Raw genomic sequence first — 27,804 nt, forward strand, 5'->3', positions numbered from 1 at the left:
AATGGTAGCATAAAGTGATGAAAGGACTTCCACATGGAACACTACCACCACTAATAAAATGTGGGACTTTTGTGTAAACAGTAAATAATCTATAACATTCTGGAGACAAATTCTTTTCCTTTTTTTTTTTTTTTTTTTTTTTTGAGACAGGGTCTCACTCTGTCACCCAGGCTGGAGTGTAGTGGTGCAATCTTGGCTTCTTGGCAACTTCCACTTCCCAGGTGCAAGCAATTCTCATGCCTCAGCCTCCCGAGTAACTGAGATTACAGGCATGTGCCACCATGCCCAGCTAGTTTTTGTATTTTTAGTAGAGACAGGGTTTCACCATGTTGGCCAGGCTGGTCTCCAACTCCTGACCTCAAGTGATCCACCCGCCTCAGCCTCCTAAAGTGCTGGAATTATAGGCATGCACCACCACGCCTGGCAAATTTTTGTAGAAACAGAGTTTCACCATGTTGGCCACACTGGTCTCGAACTCCTGACCTCAGGTGATCCACCTGCCTCCACCTCCCAAAGTGCTGGGATTACAGGCATGAGCCACTGCTCCTGGCTGAAAAAAAATTTTTTTAATTAGCCAGGTGTGGTGGTAGTCCTAACACTTGGGAGGCTAAGGTGGGAGGATTGCTTAAGCCCAGAAGTTTGAGGTTATTATGAGTTCTGATTGTGCCATTGTACTCTACTCTAGCCTGGGCAACAGACTGAGACCCTGTCTCAAAAAAAAAAAAAAAAAAAAAAAAGGGAAGGAAGGAAGTGGGAAGGGAAGAAAGAGAGAGAGAACGAATTGCCTAGAAATCTACACCCATCTAAAATACCCTTCAAGAATGATAGTGAAATAGAGGCATTATCACACAAAGAAAAGCTGAAAGAACTTATCACTAATAGACCTACATTAAAGTATGTACCACTAAAAGGAAAGGAAAATGATATCAGAAGGGAAGCCTGGGAAGAAAAAGGAAGTGAGCAAACAGTGGTTAATAAATGGATAGATCTAAATCTACATTGACTATATAAAAAAATATTATCTTGTGAAGTCTTTAAAAATATAGAGAATTAAAATTCATAATAACAACATATAAGTCAGGAAAGAGTAAATGAAATAAAGTACTATAAGGTTTTTGAATTATGTAAAAGAAGACTTAAGGTATTAACAATTTAAACATTATGTAAGTTAACGATACATATTATCATTTGGGGAATAATACTAAAAATATAGAAAAAGCATACAACTTATAAACTAGTAGAGATAAACAAATGGATGAATAAAAAAATAATAAATACAAAAGAAGGCAAGAAAGGTAAGAAAAAGAATAGTCAGCCAATGCAAAAAAAATCAAGAACAAAGGAGGTCAGAATATCCACTCTTTAGGCAGAGAAGTCCTACAGGTTACTAATCATCCAGGACAGTCCCTCACGAAAGCAGAAATTATTTGACTAAATAGGGCCCCCGTATTGAGACATCTTCATCTCCCAAATCCCATCACATCCAGACTTCTCTGATTAGTATGGGGGAAAATACTCAGTGAGCAAAATATTTACCATCTTCATGGTGATTGTCACTTGGCATCTCCCTTCTTGCCACTTCCTGTGTCTAAAAAAAGTTTGAAAGTTTAGGTAGAAGGAAGTCCATGTGCGTTCAAATGTGAGCTTATTAGACCAGGGGTTCAGAATACTTTCCTGTTAATGGGAAAGACTATCCTTGCAAGTTAGGGAAACAGACCTTTAAGCAAAGGTCCAGTTTAAGTCTATTTTAAAACAGTCACAATACAAGGAGATTCTAGAGTTGCTTGAATATCCTTAGGAGGTAAAGAACATAGCAAACAATGACTGTACTTTCTCTGCTTTAGATAGCTCAGCATACAAGGTAGATGAGGCCACTTTCCAACTTTGCTTTTTCTGTTTAAAGGACTCTCATACTTATTGTACCGGCTGGTAAAGCTGACAACCACCATAGCTAAGGGGGTTTTAATAGGCTGAAAATTAATCTGAGGCATAACTAGGCAAGAATTGAAGCAAAACAGAAAGCCATCTACGGTTTGCTTTTAAAAAAATTATCTTAAAGTATTCAGTGTCTTTTTGGTAGTCATGGAGAGAAAGAAATCCCACTTCCTTAATTCTTAAACTAAAAAGATACAGCAAACTATTCAATTTCCTTTTTTCTCAATTCAAGAAGTAATTTCAGAGACATTTTTTTTGTTTGCTTTTTAATCCAAGAAGTGCTATTTAACTGGAGATTGCAATACTCTTTGTCTCCACTTCCTTAAGTCAATATGGTTTTAAAAAATGGTAACTAAGATCGTTTCTAAGTCACCCAAGTAGAATCTCCAAAAACAAAGAAACTGATTAAATGCTTATCTTTTTTAAAAGGTGAAGGTAGTCTATACCCGAACTGAAAAGAATAGTACTTTTTACTAATTCAGTTCCTCCTGGCTATTTTCTACAATTTTATTGTTCATAAATATATCAAAGAAAAGGCAAAGAAAAGGAGCAGGTGAATATAAAGTAGTCAGTTCTGCTCCTTGTATCACATTCACTCACACAAACAAGCCTTACATAATGGTTGCATCCCTTCTGTCACCAATTTTTTCACTAAAACCTTATTTTTCACTACTCCCCATCTTGCATGATCTCTATCTTCCCATTGCCCACGACTTCCATGCCATCTTTACCCCTTAAACTTTACTTTTTTTGTTACACTGAAGAGGCAGCTTTGCGAAAGTCATACCTTAAATGTAAGACTCAGCATTAAAGGGCAGAGGTAGAAAATGTAAGAAGCAAGGCAACAGGAGATGGAGATACTGGATAGAGAGGAGAAAATTTAAAACCAGCCAAAAACTGTAACAGTTGCATTCCTGTTTGAGGACCAAAATGCCTGTCATAGATATGCTAAAGTTATATGTATAAATATATGACATTAGATAACAGGTTAGTGTGAGAGAGAGGGAAATGGGAGATTGAAATTAATGGAGAAGGTACTCTACATTCTGTCCTGCCCTTTCCTTTAAAAGGGTCTAAAATGCCTTCAAACAAGTCCTCTGAGACCTTCATAAATAATTGAGAGACCATTGAATTATCAGTATTAACCACTGACTAGCCAACAGATCAGCAGGAGAATGAATACATTACCTGTGTCCCCAGTGGGAAGGTGTCTAATTTCTGATCAGGTGTACCATTGCCCTGAGTTGCAGAAGTACTTAGGGAATCCTTTATTTCTCGGTTGGGGAAGGGAATAAAAAGTCCTTTGTTTGAGTCTGTGTTAAAAGAAAAAGCATACAATGGAGCACTGACCAGACTTCAAAGACAGCATGTCTAATGGAAAGATACTAAAAGGAAAGTCACAAGATTGAGTGCTAACTCTGGTGCCACCACTTGGAGACCACATGAATTTGAGCAAATCACTTAACTTCTCTACATCTCTCACTTCATTTGGAAAACAGAGATGATAAAGTCTAAACTTTCTATCTCTTAGGGTTGAGCCAGGTTAAAACAGGATAATGGATATGAAATGGCTTCATAATTTATGAAGTGCTCAACAGAAACTGAGTGGAAGGCAAATACTTTGCACATTTCCTAAGCTAATAAATAATTAACTTTGATACCAATTAAATAATCTCCAACTACAGGGGGAGATGCTGGGAATAGACTCCTGGTATTACACATCTCTAGGGTACTAATCAGCAGTCAGCACTGATTGACCATATCAAATCAGCCTTTTTTTACCTTACTTTCTCTCTTTTCTAAAAAGAGAGAAACTAAGCTGGGCATGGTGGCTCACACTTGTAATCCTAGCACTTTGGGAGGCTGAGGTGGGCAGATCACTTGAGGTCAGGAGTTCAAGACCAGCTTGACTAACTTGGTGAAATCCTGTCTCTACTAAAAATACAAAAATTAGCTGGGTGTGGTGGTGCACACTTGTAATCCCGGTTGCTCGGTAGGCTGAGGCAAGAGAACTGCTTGAACCCAGGTGGTAGAGGTTGCAGTAAGCCAAGATCATGCCACAGCACTCCAGCCTGGGCGATAGAGCAAGACTCTTTCTCGGGAAGAAAAAAAAAAAAAAATCAAATGTATTAGAACACTCTGTATGTTATTTTCGGTGAGAGTTGTTTTTTTTTTTTTTAATTTTTACATTAAAAAAAGTTTTAATAGAAACAGGGCATCCCTATGTTGCCCAGGCTGATTTAGAACTCCTGGGCTCAAGCAATCTGCCGGCCTTGGCATCCTAAAGTGCTGGGATTACATGCGTGAGCCACCAGGCCTGGTAAGATTTGTTTTCTAGTGAAAGAAAAATAATTTTTAAAAAGCAAAGGAACTAGCATTCCATTTTCATTAAAAAATACTGTTAGGGCCAGGCACGGTGGCTCACACCTATAATTCCAGCACTTTGGGAGGCCGAGGTGGGTGGATCACCTGAGGTCAGGAGTTCGAGACCAGCATGGCCAACATGGTGAAACCCCGTCTCTACTAAAAATACAAAAATTAGCCAGGCGTGGATGCCTATAATCCCAGCTACTTGAGAGGCTGAGGCAGGAGAATCACTTGAACCCGGGAGGTGGAGGTTGCTGTGAGCCGAGATCGTGCCATTGCACTCCAGCCTGGGCAACAGAGCGAGACTCCATCTCCAAAAGAAAAGAGAAAATCCCATTAGTATTTTGCAGTTCACCTTTCAAATTTTCGTGTTAGTTTAATACATATATTCACAAAAAAGTGACAAATAAATTTTAACTTTTTTCCTGTTTTATAATTTTATTTTTTTTACCAATATTTTTACTGTGATTAGAAAAATTATTTTAAAAATAAAAAGTAAAAATAACAAAAACTATAGCCTAGTTCTGGCCACTTTGGAAACTGTTATCAAGAAGAGCCTGCCAGCAATTCTATTACAGGCCAGGCACAGTGGTTCATGCCTGTCATCCCAACACTTTGGGAGGCCCAGGTGGGTAGATCACTTGAGCCCAGGAGTTCAACACCAGCCTGGGCAACGTAGTGAGATCCCCATCTCTATTGAAAATACAAAAATGAGCCAGGCGTGGTGGCACAAGTCCCAGCTACTTGGGAGGCTGAGGTGGGAGGAACCCTGAGCTTGGGAAGTCGAGACTGCAATGAACTGAGATTGTGCCACTGCACTCCAGCCTGAGTGACAGGAGTGAGACAAGAATGACAAGAAAGAGAGAACGATTCTATTAGGCTGTCATATTTGTACAAAGGTTTTTCCACTCTTGATCAATACATTTATTAATTGTAGAATTCTGGGATTTGGGGTCTTCTGGGGGGACTTGAATTAAAACAAAAGTTTTGCTTTTGTTTAAGGAATTTTTTTCCAGCAGGATTATGTAAGAAGATAGTATCAAGAACTTGGGCCTTTGTCAAACAATGCGCTCTTATGCTCACTTTCATCTACTGGTTGTGGCAACAGAAAGCCACTACAAGCCAGTGCAACTGAGAGTAGACAGTGAATAAAGCCAGCCTCTTGAGAACCAGCCCTTCCATCCATTTGGGGCTCTAAGATGCTTTCTATTTCTGAATTGCCTTCTGGGACTGAAATGTCCTACTTAAACACAAGATGCTCTTCCAACCACTGGACTCGACAGAACTACTTTTCTGCAAGTGACGTGAGCTATCAACCTTTTTGTTCTCTGGTTCCCACTGCAGTAGTACTACAGAAGAAACAAGGTGAAGCAGAAACTGCTAGTTGTAACACAGTTTTTGTGTGAATGAGAATGGTTAGTAGGCTGTGACTTTGGGTTCAGGCCTCCTCTTACCCTTATCCTGCGGAACAAGACTTTGCAGGTGTTCAAGACCCTGCTCCATCCTGCTTTTCCTTCTACAGCACATATGCTCTTTTCCAGATTCACAGGTTCCTTTTCTTTCAACCTATGTATTGGTTCAAATCCCCTACCGCCTGAACTTCTTGCTGAGTGCTCTCATAGCTCTCCTGGGTTTTAGCTATCACTTAAATCTGAGTGACTCTTAATGTAAATCTCTTAACCCTGGTCTCTTTTCTGATGTCTAGACCTAAATTTCCTGAACAGCCCCCAATTAGTGCCCGCACACAACTAAAAAGTCAATATTTTTTTTTTTTCCTTGAGACAGAGTCTTACTCTGTTGCCCAGGCTCTGGAGTGCAATGGCACAATCTCGGCTCACTCCACCTCCTGGGTTCAAGCAATTCTCCCACCTCAGCCTCCTGAGTAGCTGGGACCACAGGCATGCACCACCACGCCCAGCTAATTTTTTTGTATTTTTAGTAGAGATGGGGTTTCACCATGTTGGTGAGGCTGGTCTTGAACTCCTGACCTCAAATGATCCGCCCACCTTGGCCTCCCAAATTGTTGGGATTACAGGAGTGAGCCACCGCACCCAGCCAAAAATCAATATTTTCTAGCCAAACTCATTATCTTCATTTCCAGGCCCACTTCTGCTGCTGGTGCCTCCCCCAATCTTGTTATTGGCATTACTATCACCCAATCACTTAAGATACAAACTTGTTATTTGACTCTTACTCATCTGAAATCTCAATTACCAAGTTCTACAGAATCACTCTATAACTGTGTGAGAAGCTTTATTTTAATTGAGATATAATTCATATATCATACAATTCATCCTTTTACAGTGTACAATTCAGTGTTTTTTAGTATATTCACAAAGTTGTACAACTACCACCACTATCTAATTCTAGAATATTTCATCACCCCCAAAGAAACCCCATATCTGTCATTCCCAATTTTTCTCTCCCTTCCATCCTCTGGCAACCAACAATATACTTTCTGTCTCTATGCAATGGCCTATTCTGCAAATTTTATATAAATGGAATCATACAATATATGGCCTTTCTGTCTGGCTTCTTTCACTTAGCCTGATGTTTTCAAAATACATGTTATAGCATGTGTTAGTACTTCATTCCTTTTTAATGCCTGAATATGGATATACCACACTTTGTTTATGGCTATTATGAATAATGCTGCTTTCATTCCTGTACAAGTTTTTGTATGAACATAGATTTCCATTTCTCTTAGGTATATACGTAGGAGTAGAACTGCTGGATCAAATGTAACTCTATGTTTAACTTTTTGAGGAACTGCCAGACTGTTTTCCAAAACAGCTGCACAATTTTACTTTCCTACCAGTGATGTATGACGGCTCCAATTTCTGTACATCCTTGACATTGCTTTTTTTTATAGCAACTTTTTTAACTTTTTTATAGCAACTTTTTAAACTTTTTTAACTTTTAACTTTTTTAATTGCCAAAACTATTTTATTTTTTATACATATTACTTCATCACTGGATATTAAGCCCAGTATTCAATAGTTACCTTTTCTGCTCCTCCCCTTCCTCCCACGCTCCCAGTCATTGCTTATTAGATGTCCTTTTGATTCTAGTCGGCCTAGTGGATGTGAAGTGGTATCTCCTTATAGTTTTGCTTTGTGATGTTGAGCATCTTTCATGTGCTTTTGGCCAGCTGCGTATCTTCTTTGGAGAAATGTCTATTCAAATTCTCTGCCCACATTTTTTTTTTAATTGGGTTATTTTTGTCTTTTGTTATTGAGTTGTAAGGGTTCTTGTAGAATGAGTTGAGTACATTAGCTCATGCCTGTAATCTTAGCACTTTAAGAGGCCGAGGTGGGAGGGCCGCTTCAGGCCAAGAGTTCAAGACCAGCCTGGGCAACATAGCAAGGCCTTATCTCCACAAAAAATAAAATAGTTGGGTGCTAAAAAAAAAAAAAAAAAAAAAAAAAAAAAAAATAGTGGTGACATGCCTGTGGTCCCCACTACTCAGGAGGCAGGAATATCACTTAAGCCCAGGAGTTTGAGGTTGCAGTGAGCTATGATTGTGCCACCGTACTGCAGCCTGGGCATGACACTACCCTCCAGTTTTTTAAAATATAGAATGAATATTAATTAGATCCTACTCAGATATACAGTCTGCAAACATTTTATCCTATTCTGTGGGTTGTCTTTCCACTTTAATAGTGTTCTTTAAAACACAAAAGATTTTAATTTTTATGAAGTCCTTTGCTTGTTTTTTGTGTCATATCCAAGATATAGGATCACTCTTGAAAAAACAAAACTGATGCCTTACTCTGCCACTATTATGACTAAGTATGTCATATACAACAATCAAGAAAATGAAGCAATTTGTATTCTGAGATCATTTTTTTCTTGTCTTATTTTTTTATTTTTTTTCTTGTCTCAGTTTATTTTATTCTTTTTCTTCAGACACAAAATATATCCAGCCCTTAATTCCAAAAGCAAATTTAATTATGACATGTTGTCCAGCCCAGGTTTGAACATCCATATAATCAATGTGATAGGGCAATTTGTTTGAAAATTATTTTCTATTTGTAATAATAGAGAAATGGGTTTATCATACAGATACAGGGGCAAATAATAGCTACTTCTACTATCAGTAATCCCAGCTGGATGAGGCTCCATTTCACATGTTTGTACAAAGACCCTGCAATCAATGGGAGGCTGAGATCTGGCCAGATCCCCTTCAAGGAAGGACTTGCTGCCCAGCTGCTGGAGGGCACTTCAGCCGTTTGCTCTTCATTCAGAGTCCATCTTAGCTATCAAGAACCATCTCCTGATGCCATTCTCTTCCAACGACAGTTCACTCCCCGTGACAGAGCTAGGCAGGGTACAAAGGCCCAGACATTTCAGCCTAGTAAGGGACATTCTGAAGGGAAGTTCTTACTCTAGAGCTCTCTCTCTGCTTAACCCTCTTTCCTCCCCTTCCTCTCAGTGTTACTCTCAAATAAACATATTGTACCCCAGATTCCACTGAGATAAAAATATAAGAGCAGAAATAACTTGGCTTTCACTAGTCTCCAAAACCATTTCTTTTAAATTGCTAATCACCAATAAAAACAACACAATCCCTGACATTTAAAATATTAATATGTAATAACTATTGCAGATATGATAATTATTAAAGGTAATTGGTGAGGTGGTTTTTTTCCTATCATGAACAGACTGTGTGTAATCTTAGTAACCTTGTATTTTTCCCCCCTTTAAATAATAGTTGTGTCTTATATTCATAAATTCCATTTTTCTGAAGTTTGAACTACATAGTAAAACACTGCAGGTAAAAATACTTCATGTTTTGTATCCAGGCTTTCTTTTCGTATCATCCAGGACTTAATCAACCTGTGCTTCCTCATCTGCATTTATTTTACCATTGGCCTCCTAGGACAGGTCCTCATTACCTCCCACTAACTAAATCTAGCTTGAGTTATCTCTCAAAATCACACATTTAAGCATGCCTGGCCTCTAAGAGATCCTTAATTATTACCTATTTTCAAGAGAAGAAAATGAACATAATTAGTAAAGAGGGCCTTTGCAAGTTGGCTTTATCTCCAGCCACCAGCTGAGTCAATTTCCTGATCTGTTTCACCTGTCTGCTGCTGCTTTTCCCTCTACATTGCCGCTGCTTTTCTCTCTACCTTTTCCCCTCAACTATGCCCACTGAACTCTATTTGAATGCCCAACTAAAGTGTTGTTTTGTGCAGCCTTTTCCCAGGCCTACAATGAGTACTAACTGCAACCGCCTCTCCTCCATTCCTCTATATCTCTGCCACAGTGAAACTCTTGTCTCACGGTGAAGCCTGACTTGTGACCTAATTAGCTGTAATAAATCCCTCCAAAATGGAAGTATGTGAAGATGTGACACTATTTTAATCATGTCCTTGTCTGCCTACCCCCAACACAGGATTTGCCCAGTAGATACTCCTTTGCTGAATTGCTCTCATTTCCACTGACAGAGATTGCTAACTGCTTCTCCCCCATATTCATTATTCCTCCCTTAGAACTCTTCCCATGACAGCCCTAGATTGTCAACATCTGGATTTCTAAAAGAGAGAGAAATGAACTTCTATCTTGTTCAAGTGACTATTTTGAGAAGTCCCTGCTATTCCAAGCTGATTTTTATTCAGCCAAAACTCCATCATGGCTAAACCAAGAGATGACATGGATCAACATGTTGAAATGGGATGGTTTTCAATGCTAGACACAGAAATGAGCCACTGAGGGTGGCTGTGGTGGATTTTTCCTTGTTATTTTAGAATAAGATATTAGATCAGTATATTTTCAGTAGGACTCTATTTAAAGGCAAATAGAACTGGCAAAAACAGTGAGTTAGGTTGTTTTCAACTAGTACCTACAGGACAAATGTAAATTGTTCTTAGTAAGGCATTCACTGTTCTCCAGAACTTGACCTTCTACCCAACATAAACCTTCCACCCAAACCACACCGACACATGGCTTTCTTCATGACCTACCATGCTCCTTACCACTTCCAGACAGTAATTCACACCAACCCCACCAATCAAAATGTGCTGCTCCTCTTTTCAGGCCATTCCATTGCTGTCTAGCCTGTAAGGTCTGATGGCTTTGTTTCCATATCTGTCATAAAACCTTTCTCCACTGCCCCCAGCACACACTGGGCTTCTGTAGCATGTCACCAGCCACATCAGTGTTTCTCAAGCTCAATGTTCTAATAAACTCTGAGAACAGGAGTCCAGTTTGAGAAACTATAAGAAACTAAACTCAGTATACAAAAAGGCATCTTAAAAAGATTATATTGGAACAATTTGGCAGTTTCTTACAAAGCTCAACATACTGTTACATGATCCAGCAATCATGTTCTTTGGCAATTACTCAAATGAGTTGAAAACTTATGCCCACACAAAAACCTGCACAAGGTTGTTTATAACAGCTCTAGTCATAATTGCCAAAACTTGGAAGCAACCAAGATGTCTTTCAGTGGGTGAGTGGATAAATAAACTGTGGTACATCCAGACAATAAAATATTATTCAGCACTAAGAAGAAATGAGCTGTCAAGCCATGAAAAGGCATGGGGGAAATTTAAGTGTATATTGCTAAGTGAAAGAAGCCAATCTGAAAGGCTACATACTGAATGATTCCAACTATATGACATTCTGGAAAAGGCAATACTATGGAGACAGTAAAAAGATCAGTGGTTGCCAGGAATTAGAGAGGATGAAGGAATGAATAGGTAAGCACAGAGAATTTTTAGGGCAGTGAAGCTATTTTTGTATGATAGTACAAAAATGGTACAATAGTAGAATGGTAGATACATGTCGTTATACATTCATCAAGCCCATAGAATGTACAACACCAAGGACGAAACCTAATGTAAACTATGAACTTTGGGTTATAATGATGTGTCAGTGCAGGTTTATCCGATTGTAACAAATGTACCACTCTGGGGCAGGATATTCATAGTGGGGGAGGCTGTGCGTGTGTGCAGGTAGGGTATACGGGAACTCTACTGCCTGCTCAATTTTGCTGTGAATCTAAACCTGTTCTAAAAAATAAAGTATGTTTTAAAAATCAGATTATTGGCCAGGTGCAGTGGCTCACATCTGTAATCCCAGCACTCTGGGAGGCCCAGGTGGGCGGATCACTTGGGGCTAGGGGTTCCAGACAAGCCTGGCCAACATGGTAAAACCCTATCTCTACTAAAAACACAAAAATTAGCCAGGCGTGGTGATGCACGCCTGTAATCCCAGGTACTCGGGAAGCTGAGGCATAAGAATCACTTGAACCCGGGAGGTGGAGGTTGCAATAAGCCGAGATGGCACCACTGCACTCCAGCCTGCGCAACCGAGTGAGACTCTGTCTCAAAAACAAAAAAAGTTTCACTAAAATGGATGGGCTTTGGTCTGGGTCATAAAGAACGGTAGGATTTGAGTAAAGCATTACAAGCAGAGGGACAGCATTAGTTTAGGGACAGATGAGGGAGAAAAGAAGGACTATTTGGGGAGGAAGGAGTGGTTTGATTGAGTATTGGACATTGTAGTTGACAAACAGGAGATAAGATTTCAGTTTAGGTTGAAGAGACGAATTACACATAGAGCTTAGGGGAGTCTTATATGCCAAGTAAAGGAGTTTAGACTTAATTTAGTAGGGGAGTAGGAGCCAGAGAAGTTTTTGAGCAGGTAAGCATAATGAATTATCACAGCTGTGTTTTAAGAGAATTAATCTGGCAGCAAAGTACAAAATGAATTGAAGGAGTAAGAGACTGTGAGGCAGTATCATGTAATGGTTAAGAGCACTTTGATGACAGATGGACCAGAGTTTGCCTCCTAGCTCTGCCACTTACTGTATAACTGGGGCAAGTTATTTCACCTTTTTGGGTTTCAGTTTCCTCACCTGTAGAACCACCTTCAAGGTTGTTGTGAGGATTAACTGAGATAATTAACCATGCCTGGTAAAAAAGACTATCAAGAAATAGAAAGGGGCTGGATGTGCTGTAATCCCAGCGCTTTGGGAGGCCGAGGAAGGCAGGTCACTTGAGGCCAGGAGTTCGAGACCAGACCGATCAACATGGTGAAACCCCCGTCTCCACTAAAAATGCAAAAATTAGCTGGGCACAGTGGCACGCACCTGTAATCCCAGCTATTACAAAAGCTGAGGCATGAGAATTGCTTGAACTTGGGAGGCAAAGGTTGCAGTGAGCCGAGATCCTGCCACTGCACTCCAGCCTGGGTGACAGAGTAAGACCCTGTCTCAAAACAACCAACCAACCAAAAAACCAAACAAAAAAAGAAATGGAAAGGAAGGCTCGTCAATTGTGGATCATACTATAGGGCATGAACATTCAGTTCAGAGGAGCAGCAGTGGCAAACCCCAACATGATTCTGGGACAGGGTAATGGGAAAGTTGTGGTGATACTGATGAAACCCTAGGAGCTGTTTAAGGCTGGGGGAGAGGGGCTCATTTGTTTGTTTGTTTTCGGGGTTATTTTGGACATGTTTAGCTTGATAGGCTGTTAGACAGTGGTGATTCCAAGTGTATATTACAAGTTGGTCAACAGAAATACGGGCCTGGTGCAGAGAGAGACCAGTGCAGGTTGTCAAAGCTAGACCAATATATTTAAGACATGAGGAAAGAATATAAAATAAATATAAATAAATAAAACAGGCTGGGCACAGTGGCTCACGCCTATTATCCTAACACTTTGGGAGGCTAAGTGGGGCAAATTGCTCAAGCTCAGGAGTTCAAGACCAGCCTGGGCAACACAGCAAAATGGCAAAACCCCTCTCTATAAAAAAATACAAAACTTAGCTGTGCATAGTAGCACACACCTGTAGTCCCAGCTACTCAGGAGGCTGAAGTGGAAGGATGGCTTGAGCCCAGGAGGCAGAGGTTGCAGTGAGCTGAGATTGCACCACTGCACCCCAGCCTGGGCAACAGAATGAGACCCTTTCTCAATAAATAAATAAATAAATAAATAAATAAACAAACAAATGAAACATTTATTTATTTGTAAATAAGGCTGTAAAATAGATGAGATCAATAGAGTCAAAGAGAAAAAACAGGAGAGCCCAAAGATGTAGCCTAGGTACGCATATTTTGGGGATATGGGAAGAGAGACAGGAACCTTTCAAAGACTCAACGATTATGTGGTTAGGAGACTAAGAGGAGGATCCAAGACAGTGGAGGTTCACTGCCATTTGAAATGATTGGTGGAAAAACACCATTGTGAACAAGAGCTAGTGAGAGATGTTCTCCAGAAAGTTTTCTCCTAGCCTGTGGCATGGCCATTAACGTGGCATAACCACTTCGATCATATTGGATTACCAACAGTGCTTACTGGCAACACACCCCAGGGAATCCAGCACAAACACAATTTTCGGTGGAAAACAAAGCTCCTTAACGTTTCGAAGTAGCAAAATAAATTTGATATTAAAAAAAAAATCTAGGCAACAGCTGGAGCTTCTAAGAACTTTTAGAAACGGGCCCTCTAGCAAAGCAGTTTGTTCTTAGAAGAGAAAGTGCACTTTCAGACTTTTTAATTGTGTTAATGAAGTAATATGGCATAAATGAAGTCTAATTCAGCTCACACAAAAAAGAGGTTGCCAAATTATGCTTCAATGTATTTTTCTCTGTCTAGAAATGGATATTTAAATGCCTGTACCTAGAAAAAAAGACTAGGCTGTATACCAAAAGTAGTATACCAAGGAAGGCTGTATACCAAAGCATTAACTAGGACCAAACTGTTGTTTTTCATGATTTTCAGTCTTTTTCAAAATTATTACAATAAAATTATATCAATTTAAAAATATTAAAAATGCTATTTAAAATGAAATAAAGTAATCCATACTCCCAATATTTATATGTGCTGGGACATCCAAGAAATGAACATTAAAATCACACCTCATTATGTCTTTTTGTTTGTTTTTTGAGACAGAGTCTCACTCTGTTGCCCAGGCTAGAGTGTAGTGGCACAGTCTGGGCTCACTGCAACCCCGCTTCCCGGGTTCAAGCAATTCTCATGCCTCAGTCACTTAAGTAGCTGGAATTGCAAGCATGTGCCACCACACCTGGCTAATTTTTGTATTTTTAGTAGAGATGGGGTTTTGCGATGTTGGCCAGGCAGGTGTTGAATTCCTGGCCTCAGGTGATCTGCCCATCTCAGCCTCCCAAAGTGCTGGGATTACAGGTGTGAGCCACTGTGCCTGGCCTGTGTCTTATTTTACCACAAAATACTGTAAAAATTATTTGTCAATAAATGATAAGAAATCAAGAAAATAAAATACATGTTATAAACTGAAAACCCTTAATGTCTGAACTACAGTGTAGAGTCAATCTACTAAAGTTATTGCTTGGCTTTTAGGAATTGATTTTTAGAGTTTGTACATAATTCACTAGATTCTTCCAAGGGAAGAGGCACTGAGACCAAAGAACATTTTTTCAAGTAAAAGGTTGCTTGATTTATTTGACAGTGCCAAAAGCTAATCCACAAGGATTCACTGGATGCAACTTCTCTGGTGGAAAGCTTTCTCCCAGCCTGTGGCATGACCATTAAGGTGACATAACCACTTTATTTCTTTTATCTTTTTATTTTTTTTTAAGACGGAATTTCACTTTTGTTGCCCAGGCTGGAGTACAATGGCATGATCTCGGCTCACCACAACCTCTGCCTCCCAGGTTCAAGCGATTCTCCTGCCTCAGTCTCTCGAGTAGCTGGGATTACAGTCATGCGCCACCATGCCCGGCTAATTTTGTATTTTTAATAGAGATGGGGTTTCTCAGTGTTGGTCAGGTTGGTCTTGAACTCGCGACCTCAGGAGATCTGTCCGCCTCAGCCTCCCAAAGTGCTAGGATTACAGGCGTGAGCCACCGTGCCCAGCCTGGCATAACCACTTTAACCATATTGGCTTATCAACTGTATTTCCAGGAACATAGTAAACATTTCCCCAGGAATATATCCCAAACACAAGAGATTCTGCAGCTGCAAAGGTTCTTGGTTGGGCAGCCCAGGAAGCCCAGGGTATGAGCTGGATGTATGCATATGAGTCGCCAGTCTCTAATGAAATCAATCACTGATGTAATTTTCTGGGTATACTAATGATGTAAAGTGATGTAAATGAAATTGAACTCTCTAAGTACAGCTTGTGCTTTGATGGGCTTTGGGTTAGGCCTGCTCTGTAAGGTCCTTCTGGCAGTGAGAGGATGGAAGAAAAACACAGTCAGTAAACCTGTGCTTGCTTCAAATCTGTTCTTTCTCAACTATGTGTCTTCATCTTACCCAATATTGGCTACGGCAGCTGACATAACTGATGATTTAATCATTTTATAATCACAGGGAGAAAACTTACCCATTTCAATCCTGCTGTCAACATTAGCACTGACTTTTGATGCAGAGCTCTCACCTGTTACACAGTTTTTCATTGTCTTCTCCCTAGAGCTGCCACATAGAATAATTTATTTACAACTCAAAACAAAAAAACCCAAAAAAACAAAAAACAAAAAAAAGAAGGCTTCTGAGATCACCAGTAAATGCTATTTAGAAAACATTTTATGGTGATCGGATTTTTCTTAAATGCTCTAGAACATATTAATTTAATTATGTTTCGGCTGGGCGCAGTGGCTCACCCCTGTAATCCCAGCACTTTGGGAGGCTGAGTCAGGTGGATCACCTGAGGTCAGGAGTTCAAGACCAGCCTGGCCAACACGGTGAAACCCCGTCTCTACTAAAAATACAAAAACTGGCCAGGCATGATGGCGGGTGCCTGTAGGCCCAGCTACTCAGAAGGCTGAGGCAGGAGAATCGCTTGAACCCAGGAGGCAGAGGTTGCAGTGAGCCGAGATCGTGCCACTATACTCTAGTTTGGGTGACACAGCGAGACTCCGTCTCCAAAAAAATAAAAATTTCACAAACATTTCAGTTAAAGCCATACTTTATAAGAAAAAGTAATATTTATACTGGGAAATATGAGAGAAGGACACTATAGTTCAGCCTATAAAGTGTGAAAGCCAGAAGATTTAGAACTTAGATACTCTGTTTTCTTGACACATACTTAGATCTGAATTATTGAGGGAGTAGGATAGTTTCTTTCTAATTAAAACACTCATAGTTAGGACACAGAAAGGAAGATTCTGCTGCCAAGAATTATAGAGGAGACAACTATAGCTGTTAGTTAGAAAAGCAGACAAGAAAGACAGGTAGGTACCTTGGGTAGTACAGTAAGTACACAAAGCCTAGGCTGTAAGTATCAGATGCTTTATAATCACCATTTCATGTAATCATAAAAGGCCCCCTACTGGTTATTATTTCCATTTTATAGGTGGGGGAACTGGGACTCAGAAAGGCTTAAAAAAAAAAAAAAAAAAACTTCACCCAAGGTTAGAGAATTTATAAGATATTAATGTTAATACAGGGTACTTGAGTAACATTTTGCCTCCAGTTTTGCAATCATTATATGGTAACTAAACAGATAAATGATGGAATTAATTTATCTGTTTATTAGAAAGTTTATTCAGTTACACATTAATTAATCTCTGTATTTTTGTAGTGAATGGTACCCAATGCATTTAAAATAGAAATTAATCCATAAAATATATATACAATATTTTAGAAGCATTCAATTTCTGTCTAAAGAAGAGTGACTATTCTATGCAAAGAAATCTCAATAAATCTGATTTTAAAAAATAGGAAACTGGCCAGGCGCAGTGGCTCAAGCCTGTAATCCCAGCACTTTGGGAGGCCGAGACGGGCGGATCACTAGGTCAGGAGATGGAGACCATCCTGGTTAACATGGTGAAACCCTGTCTCTACTAAAAAATGCAAAAAACTAGCCGTGCGAGGTGGCGGACGCCTGTAGTCCCAGCTACTCGGGAGGCTGAGGCAGGAGAATGGCGCAAACCCGGGAGGCGGAGCTTGCAGTGACCTGACATCCGGCCACTGCACTCTAGCCTGGGGGTCAGAGCGAGACTCCGTCTCAAAAAAAAGAAAAAAAAAAAATGAAACTGAGAAAAAATAGGAAACCAAGAATGTTCACAGAAGTCTGCACTATAAAACATACAATGGATCAAAGCAGAGACAGGCAAAAGTCACTGGGAAAGGAAAGGATCTCAAGCCAATGGGCATTGACTTCATTCATTCATCATTCAATACATTATTTCTTAGCATAGTCTGTATTCCAGACACGGTTCTAGCAACTAGGGATACTGTAATAAGCAAGACCAACAAGATCCTTGTTCTCATGGAGTTTATGTTCTAGTAGTAAAGGTAAAAGCAATAAACAAACAAAAGACTTATTCCGGAGAATAATATAAGAATAATGTTGTGGGGACATGTTCATGATATCTTGTTAAATTAAAAATGGTGAGCTAGGCAGTGGTGTGCACCTGTAATCCCAGCTACACAGGAGGCTGAGGCAGCAGAATCACTTGAACCCGGGAGATGGAAGTTGTACTGAGCCAAGATCGCACCGCTGCACTCCAGCCTGGGTGACAGAGCAAGACTCCGTCTCAAAAAGAAAAAAAACAAAAACAAAAAAAGGATATTTACCAGAATATAATGAAGGTTTCTTTCTGAATGGTAGTATTATGAATTACTTACTTTATGCCTTGTGTTTTTTCTCTGTACTTTCCAAATTCTCAATAATAAGCATGTATTACCTTTGTCATCAGAAAAAAATACTGATATATCTATGTGTCTATAGTACAAAGGATATCTGGAAGGATGTATACCAAACATTACTAATAGTTAACTCTCAGCTGTAGGATATGAAGTGACTTTGACTTTTTTCAGTGTACTTTTCTGTATTATTAAAATTGTAATGGACTACTATCTATTTTTTAAAAATAATAAAGCTACTTTTTAAAAAGCATAGGTTTGGGGGTAGAAGATAATGGTACCTTCTTTTGAGAGGATTTTAGTAACAAGAAATGGACAAAGCTACCATTCAGAAATTTTAAAGTCTCAAAGTTTATTCACTTTTTGTTTTGAAGAGAACTGCTTCTCTTCCCTTCCTTTAACAAATCTATCTCTAACAATCTTGCCCATGGTAATGTAATCCTAATTCAATAGGAAAAGATCAGGAACTGATTGATAACTCTACCAAGAAAGAGTTGGTAAGCATTTATAGGAATAAGTAATCTCATAATATCCCTATCTATAACCTGTGAACAACAACTTTAGAGAATTTATAACAATTATACCCAAAGTTCAAGAAAACAGGGATGTACCCACTGAGGGCCAGATTATCATCCCAGATAAAATCTCAGCTTTTGCAGAATAAATACTTTTATTCCTGATCTGAGGATTCTTAAAATTTGTGGGAAATTTCTGTTGGAAAATGAAGAAAGCTAAGCAGGAATTCACTATTTCCTATGTCCAGAACCAAACTTTAAAAATTTTGTAAAGAATCTTCTTACCTTTTTTCCACCTCTAAAAGAAAATTTTCACTGTTGCCCAACTGACTAAAATGCAGCTTGGCAGCTTTTCTCTCACCTTCACGTACAGTTCGGTCATCTGAAGGCAAAAACCATGGTCTGAGCATGTTTCTTTTTTTGGCATAACCATACTAGTAGTTAATCAGAAAACCATATTCACAGAGGAAAAAATAAGACCAGTCTCATCTTGGTGTGTTAGAGACAGGTCATAAAATAATGCTATTATGTTGTCACTGGAGCAGGCAGTAACTCAGGGAGACTGCGGGGAGCCATAGCGACCACTGCCTCACAGTTGTAACTACCCTTCAGGAAAGCAGAGCTTGGACAGTAAACAATTCAAAGGCCTAATGTTAGGGCAGAAAGTCATACCATTGTCTGAAAGAGTTTACTTAGTTTCCCTACAATGAGTTTCCCAGGACCATGTGAAATCCAATTTTGTATCAATAAGAAATGTATACTCAACAATAAAATTATAAGAAAGTCCAGCCTGGGCAACATGATGAAACCCCATCTCTACAAAAAATACAAAAATTAGCTGGGCATGGTGGCGCATGCCTTTAGTCCCAGCTACTTAGGAGACTGAAATGGGAGAATTGCTTGAGCCCAGGAGGTCCAGGCTGCAGTGAGCCAAGATCATGCCGCTGCACTCAAGCCTGGGCAACAGAGTGAGACCCTGTCTCAAATAAATAAATAAATAAATAAATAAATAAATAAGTAAATAAATAAGTAAAATAATAAGAAAATACAGACAAGCTCATTTGAAGGAATATTTCTTGTTTCTTGCCAACTAAGCCCCAAATAAATTGTATTAGCTTTCTATTGCTAATACAGTTGTAAAGTTGGGGCACCTGGAAAAATAATTCTCAACCTGGAAATTTTGTGTTGAGGAGGAAGGGGCGGTGAAACCATCAACTGAAGAAAACTAAAGCTGGAAGTAACTGATAAAATCATAGACTGTCATTCAATAAACAATAAAAGAACTCGTCATACATCCTGCCAACACAAAAGAGTTACATAAATATTGACTAATAAACAAATATATCCTGCCAGTGCACACTCTGGGCCAACATCCAAAAGGTTAAGGGGCAGCTGATTTAAAGTTAGATTCTGTGGAAAAGAACAGAGAAGGAAGGTCTTACCTAATTTCTCCAGAGTTTGTAGTGTGTATACAGCAAAGAGCCTATAATCTGTATCTTTCCTTACAACAGGATTAAGTCTCAAATCCAGTTCTTTGAGAAAGGGTAACGGTTGTAGACGGGACACTTCCACTAATGAAGGAATGTTGTTATAATATAAATTCAGGTCTTGTAGTGAACATAAATACTGGATTCCCTACAAGGAAAACATCACATTATGAAATGGCATATTTGTAAAGACTAGGAACCTCATAGATAAAGGTGGAAATATATGTTACTTTCCATCCTTAAACATGTTATCTGAGTCCCCAGTGAGAAAGGCAGGGCTGGACTCCCACTTAACTTGTCTGAAAATAAGACCACTGTAGTCCATGATCACTGGGTGTTCCATACATTAAATAATTCACATATATAATACATTTCCTTCTTTACAAAATCTGACATTCAAATATCTGCAGTCAATTCTCCACTGCTGTTGGCTCTCCAATTATTCTCCCAATGCAATCCAATCCTTCACAGTGGTTTCCCAGTGGCCAAGCCACATTAGCATTCTCTCACTTTTGTCCCAACCCCTCTCCTGATGCCACAAGCACCTTAATTTACAAGAAGGGAGGTAAGCAAAAAAGCTGGTTCTAGGGGAAAGGGGCATAGTTAAAAAAAAAAAAAAAAGTGTGTGTGTGTGTGTGTGTGTGTGTGTGTGTGTGTGTGTTGTGTTGTGTTCTTATATCTCAGTGCCTCACTTATATGGTCAAAGGACTATTTAGGGAGACAAAACAATGCTATCTCCAAGTCCTCCCTCCTGGACCAGTCTAGGCTTCCTCTTGTCTTTGTTTTCCTCTTCAGAGTTCCTGCTACCACACAAGCTTCCCATTTAATCAGTCAGATCTCCTTTGCAGAAATGTTCTTCCTTGTTCAGTTCTCCTTCTGTGGATTTAACAACCCCACCCTCTACCTAACTGGCAACACTACAATCAGGACTGGCAAACTTGAGAGGAAAAGCCACAATTTTCTTCCTCTGTTGAAACCTGCTATTGAAAAGATTTATTTCATCTTTATGTATTTAGCTAGTTAGCTGCTTTTGCCCAATACTAAGTTTCAGGACAATTTCAAAACATGTACATATATGTATAATCGCGTACTTTTTTTTTTTTTTTTTTTTTGAGACAGCATACCACTCTATTGCCCAGGCTGGCGTGGGCGTGATCACAGCTCACTGCAGCCCTGACTTCCTGGGCTCAAGTGATCCTCTCGCTTCAGCCTCTGAGTAGCTGGGAATACAGGCATGTGCCACCACACCTGGCTAACTATTTTTTTATTTTTAGTAGAGACAACATCTCACTATGTTGCCCAGGCTGGTCTTGAACTCCTGAGCTCAAGCAATTCTCTTGCCTTGGCCTCCCAAAGTGTTGGGATTACAGGCATGAGCCACTATGCCTGGTTAATCATATACTTTTAATAGTAAAAATGAAAAAAAAAAAAAGTAAAAATGCTTTTCATAAAAGGAATTCTGTCACTGATAATTATTTCAGAAAGGTGAAATTATTTTCCATCATGTATTTATAAAATGATGTTTTTATTCTCCTCTCATTTAAAATTATCATTTTCTCATTGCAAGAAATTTAGAAAATTCAAAGAAACAAAACATTCCCAACACAACCCTGTTTATACTTTGATGAATTTCTTTCTTTTTTTTTTTTTTTTTCTCCAATTCCATTAACTTCCATATTGTTAATGGGTCAGTGGTGAGGAATAGCTATCAGTGCCCTTGGCCTCACTCTCAGGGCAGTGCACCATTAGGACTGTCTTTCATTGTCTAATGGCCCAGCTCAACTTTTTTTTTTCCTGAGACAGAATCTTGCTCTGTCACCCAGGCTGGAGTGTAGTGGCACGAACATGGCTCACTGCAGCCTTGAACTCCTGGGGCAAGGGATCCTCCTGCTTCAGTCTCCCAAATAGCTGGGATTATAGGCATGCACCACCAACTATGGTTTTTGTTTGTTTGTTTGTTTTTGTTTTGTAGAGACAGGGTCTTGCTCTGTTGCCCAGGCTAGTCTCAAACTCCTTGCCTGAAGTGATCCTTCTGCCTCAGCCTCCCAAAGTGCTGGGATTATAGACATAAACCACCACACTTGGCTCAAGGAATCTTTTAAAGTCTCTCAGTGTAAAATTAAGGAAATACGGCTAGGTGTGGTGGCTTACGCCTGTAATCCCAGCACTTTGGGAGGCCAAGAAGGGTGGATCACAAGGTCAGGAGATCGAGACCATCCTGGCTGAGATCGAGACCATCCTGGCTAACACAGTGAAACCCCGTCTCCACTAAAAATACAAAAAAAAAAAAAAAAAAAAAATTAGCTGGGCATGGTGGCGGGCACTTGTAGTCCCAGCTACTCAGGAGGCTGAGGCAGGAGAATGGCGTGAGCCTGGGAGGCAGAGCTTGCAGTGAGCCAAAATCGTGCCACTGCACTCCAGCCTGGGCAACAGAGTGAGACTCCATCTCAAAAAAAAAAAAAAAAGAATTAAGGAACACTTTCTTATCCTCTCACTTTCACCAGTTGGCATGAATTTATGTATTCCCCAAAGTTACACTACGAATAATTGAATAATCACAAAACATTTTCTCCCAGGAAAATTAAACAAAGGGATTCAGAACTGTTAAAGATTAATATAAAATCACAGATGCGGCTGGGCGTGGTGGCTCATGCCCGTAATCCCAGCACTTTGGAAGGCTGAGGTGAGCAGATCACCTGAGGTCGTGAGTTCGAGACCAACCTGGCCAACATGGTGAAACCCTGCGTTTACTAAAAATACAAAAATTAGCTGGGTGTGGTGGTGGGCACCTGTAATCTCAGCTACTCAGGAGGCTGAGTCAGGAGAAACTCTTGAACCTAGGAGGCGGAGGTTGCAGTGAGCCGAGATCACACCACTGTATTCCAACCTGGGCGACAGAGAGTCTGTCTCAAAAAAATAAATAAATAAAATAAAATAATAGATGCAAAAAATATAGAAAATTAACATTACTGAGTGCTTCCTATATGCCAAGCACTGCACCAGGAGTCTTATATATGTTCTGTTTGATTACATGTGTTAACTTGATTTTTTTTTTTTGAGACGGAGTCTCACTCTGTTGCCCAGGCTGGTGTGTAGTGGTACGATCTTGGCTCACTGCAACCTCTGCCTCCCAGGTTCAAGCAATTCTCCTACTTCAGCCTCCCAAGTAGCTGGGACTACAGGAGCACGCCACCACACCTGGCTAATTTTTGTATTTTTAGTAGAGACGGGGTTTCACCATGTTGGCCAGGCTGGTCTCGAACTCCTGACCTTGTGATCTACCTGCCTGGGCCTCCCAAAGTGCTGAAATTACAGGCATTAGCCACCATGCCCAGCCAACTTGATTTTTTTTTTTTTTTTTTTTTTTGAGACGGAGTCTCGCTCTATTGCCCAGGCTGGAGTGCAGTGGCACGATCTCGGCTCACTGCAAGCTCCACCTCCTGGGCTCACGCCATTCTGCCTCAGCCTCCCCAGCAGCTGGGACTACAGGCGCCCACCACCATGCCTGGCTAATTTTTTTGTATTTTTAGTAAAGACAGGGTTTCACTGTGTTAGTCAGGATGGTCTCCATCTCCTGACCTCGTGATCCGCCCACCTCGGCCTCCCAAAGTGCTGGGATTACAGGCGTGAGCCACTGCACTTGGCCGATTTTTAAAAATAGAGATAGGGGTCTCACTATGTTGCTCAGGCTGGTCTTGAACTCCTGGGCTCAAGCAATCTGCCTGCCTCAGCCTTCCAAAGCACTGGGATTACAGGTGTGAGTCACCATGCCTAGCTCTAATTTGATTAATTTTCATAAGTTTTTCACCCAATTTACAGAAGTGGAAAGAAAGGAAGTATAAAAAAAAAATTAAAGCAATGTTCACTTAATTATTTAACCTGAAAAAGAATAAACAAACAAAAGAGGAGACCTAAGCAACTCTGAACTAATACTTTCTTTTTATATTTTATCTTGTCATTTTTCAAATTGGATCCTATCACCTGTGAAAGAACTAATCCTTTCTGAAACTGATAGGCCAAATATAAATGGCTGCTAAAAAATAGTCTAAAGACGTCGTTGAACTTGGAGTTGCTGATGTTAGAGTCCTAGATGGAAATTTAATCTTTTTGGGGCTTTTAATCTTTTAGGCCCTTAGCTAAACCTTGGGATTGGGTCTGGATGTGTTGTTGAACAAACATCCCCCAGGAAGTGCAAAACTGGTAGATGACCCAGGAGATCGGTAACTAATCCTGGATAGCATCTGTGAGTCTTTGTCACCCTCAATCTTGCATAGAAGGGCTTTGCCAAGACAGGTACAGAGCTTGGGCAAAATGGGAACATGTCGAAGAAGCAGTATTTGAGGGTCTACCAAAAGAAAACAAAACTTCCATCTCTGTGTGCACACTTACATTTGTAGAGTTCTTTGTGCGTGTTTGCTAATCCACACGTACACTGTTCATGCTTGGTCCCTCCTGCCTTCCTATACTGTCCTCTGCTCCACCATCCCCTGACTTAAATTTTTCCAAGACTACACCTTCCTTCTCCTCATAGAAAAAACCCACAACAACAACACAGGCCAGTGTTTCTCCATGTATGCTCCATGTACCACTATCATCAGAATCCCCTGAGTATGTCCTGAGCCTACCCTAGACCTACTAAATCAGACCAACTCTCACAGTAGGGACTGAGAATCTGTACTTTTACAAGTGTTCTTCATAATTTTTATACACATTAAAATTTATGCATTTGCCCTAGACAGTGATATCTTAATATAGTTTTCCCAGAGTATAAAATAAATTCCCCTCCCAATATTTTATAACAAACAATTTAAAATATATTGCAAAGTTGAAATAATTTTATAATAAATAATTAAACTTAGTTGGGAATCATTTACAGGGAAGGTCCGATATTCCCCAGGATGATATGATCTATCTCTTATTTCTTCCCATCAAAAAAATAAATTGGGCAGACCTGGCTGGTCATAGAATATAGAACTTACCTTAAGGCTAGTGATCAAATTCCTTGATAAATCTAAGGATCGGAGATTTTTAAAATTTCTGAAGGCATCACCAATGGAATGGATTTTTCCAGCATAAGATCCCTGCAATGAAAGAGACTCCACCAGTTCTGAAAAGAGATCATCAGTAGATATATTATGATCCCTGCTTGGATAAACAGCAGAGTCAGTGAAAGTAGGCCTTTCTTCCTCCCATATCTCAACTGTGAAAGGCCCTACATCCAAGCCTCATAAGATCAGATCTTCTTTTTAAAAGCAGCAATATGGTCTAATATAGTGACATTGAACGTTAGTTTTATAGAGCCCTTGAATTTTTCTAATTTCCCTGAATGATGTACTAAAAGTCTCCAAAAGTTCTCGAAACAAAATTGCAAAAGATATTCAGCAACCCCACTTCTAGGATTCAGCCCTATGGATAATAGCCACAAAATTTTGGCAGGTTATATAAAATATAGCACAAGGATGTCAATTTCAGAGAGGTTTTAAGATAGTAAAAAAAATCAAAAAGAAAGAAATAGAAACCTGTCAAAGGTCCATCAGTAGAAAAATATAACTAGACACCTAAATAATAGTGCATTGATACAAAAGACAATATACTACATCTGTGACCTTGTTCAAGTCACTTAACCTCTCTGTGCATCAGTTTCCTCATCTGTAAAATGGGGGTAACAATGGTACTTAATTCATAAGGTGTTACAAGAATTAAATTAATATATATGTACAAAACATACAACAGTGCCTGGCCACATGGTAAGTGCTACCCACGTGTTAATTACCATAACACAGCCGTTAAAAAGAATGAGGTAGATTTATAGATGCTCACACGGAAAGATCTCTAAGAAATTAAGTGATGGAAAATATGACTTTTTTGCATGTATAACTTTTTAAAGAGAGAATGTATGTGTGTGTGTAGAATATACATATATACATATATACATACACACACACACACACACACACACATATATGAGAGAAGAAGTAGAGAAAAGTCAACTAGACTTCTTTTTTCTGTTTTTCTGAGATGGAGTCTCACTCTTTCGCCCAAGCTGGAGTACAGTGGTGTGATCTCAGCTCACTGCAACCTCCACCTCCAGAGTTCAAGTGATTCTCTTGCCTCAACCTACCAAGTAGCTGGGAATACAGGTGTGCACCACCACACCCAGCTAATTTTTGTATTTTAGTTAGAAATGGGGTTTCGCCAAGCTGCTCTTGAACTCCTGACCTCAGGTGATTAACCAGTCTCAGCTTCCCAAAGCGCTGGGATTATAGGCATGAGCCACTGAGCCTGGGCATCAACTAGACTACCAACAGCACTGAAAAAGAGAACCTCAAAATTGTCAGTAAGAACTCACTAGCAAGGATGGTAGGCCAAACTGAGAATAGCAACCCAAACTGGAAGAGAGTTCTACAGAATCCAATTTGCAGATAAGTGCCAGGAGACTGCATTGAAATGTGATCTTAAGGTGCTAGAGAAGTCTGGGTCCTATAAACTTTATTTCATTTTATTATTTATTTATTTATTTATTTTGATGGAATCTCACTCTTGTCACCCAGGCTGGAGTGCAATGGTGCGATCTTGGCTCACTGCAACCTCCACCTCCTGGGTTCAAGTGATTCTCCTGCCTCAGCCTCCCAAGTAGGTGGGATTAAGGTGTGCACCACCACGCCTGGCTAATTTTTGTACTTTTAATAGAGACAGGGTTTCACCATGTTGCCCAGGCTGGTCTCGAACTCCTGAACTCAGGTGATCCGCCTGCCTTGGCTTCCCAAAGTGGTGGGATTACAGGTGTGAGCCATCCTGCCCCCATAAGCTTTAAAAAGTCATAAACCAAAGATCCCTTTCAGGACAAGACCCATACCAGGGAGAAATTAGTGGGAGTAGAATCTACATTGAATGGAGCAGGGACATAGATGCAAAGGAAATAAAAGGTCCAGATGTGAATAGGGGAGGGAAGCAGAGTGGACAGATCTCAGGAAGCATGTAGTATTTTACACTACTTTGTGAACACAACAGAAGAGGGAGATCCAAAACCTTGAAACTAAAAAAGCTATTCTGGCCCATCTTTCCCACCTAAAAGTGTACGAAAACTTAACTGCACTTAAAGAGCCACAGAAAAGGATTATAGTCAAATCTTATATGAGGCTATTATTTTTTAAAAAGGAGCAGAATAATATCCCTAAAATTAAAAGCACTCCAGAAAGATACATCCACAAATGAAAACTGTAACTTAATATTTCAAAACAAGCTTAAAGGCATCATCGTAGCAGCTCTCAAAGTATGGTCCCTAAACCCCTGGAGGTCCCTGAAACATGTACAGGGGTCCACAAAGTTAAAACTACTTTTAAAAAAGTATTTTCATGATAATATGAAGACACTAATTGCCTTTTTTTTTTTTTTTTAACAGTATTAATATTTACACTTACGGTACAAGAGCAACAGCTATTGGCACCTTAAGAATGAATCATGGCTAGGTGTGGTGGCTCATGTCTGTAATCCCAACACTTTGGGAGGCTGAGGCGGGCAGATCACTTGAGGTCGGGAGTTCAAGACCAGCCTGACCAACACGGTGAAACCACGTCTCTACCAAAAATACAAAATTTAGCCAGGCATGGTGGCACATGCCTGTGGTCCCAGCTACTCAGGAGGCTAGGGCAGGAGAATCGCTTGAATCCAAGAGACAGGGGTTGCAGTGAGCCGAGATCGCACCACTACACTCCAGCCTGGGCGACAGAGCGAGACTCTGTCTCAAGAAAAAAAACAAAAACAAAAATTCAGCTTCTAAGCAGAAATTAGAAATTTGAAAAGCTTATAACTGCCACCATGAACTTGACAGCTTCTCAACCCTTGATTTTTCAAATGACATTGATGATGATATTACCAAACATGATTTTTAAACATCATATAATCAAATTTGTCAAT

General features: G+C 39.8%; 1 protein-coding gene across 5 annotated transcripts in view; it reads right to left on the reverse strand.

Moving 5' to 3' along the window:
* LRRC36 (leucine rich repeat containing 36) overlaps positions 1-27,804 on the reverse strand; it is a 56,250-nt gene that overhangs the window by 18,783 nt on the left and 9,663 nt on the right. For 4 of the 5 annotated variants that reach the window (XM_003917034.4, XM_009196670.2, XM_009196673.2 and 1 more), the window contains exons 2-7: positions 24,867-24,994; positions 19,843-20,035; positions 18,686-18,782; positions 15,622-15,710; positions 3,124-3,248; positions 1,537-1,588 (exon numbers count right to left, since the gene is read on the reverse strand). In XM_003917034.4, coding sequence (XP_003917083.1) covers positions 1,537-1,588; positions 3,124-3,248; positions 15,622-15,710; positions 18,686-18,782; positions 19,843-20,035; positions 24,867-24,994 — 684 coding nt within the window. The remainder of the gene's footprint in view (positions 1-1,536; positions 1,589-3,123; positions 3,249-15,621; positions 15,711-18,685; positions 18,783-19,842; positions 20,036-24,866; positions 24,995-27,804) is intronic. The other variant, XM_009196669.2, reaches the window with a different exon arrangement.

Source organism: Papio anubis, chromosome 18, assembly GCF_008728515.1.
Source record: "Papio anubis isolate 15944 chromosome 18, Panubis1.0, whole genome shotgun sequence".
NCBI lineage: Eukaryota > Metazoa > Chordata > Mammalia > Primates > Cercopithecidae > Papio > Papio anubis.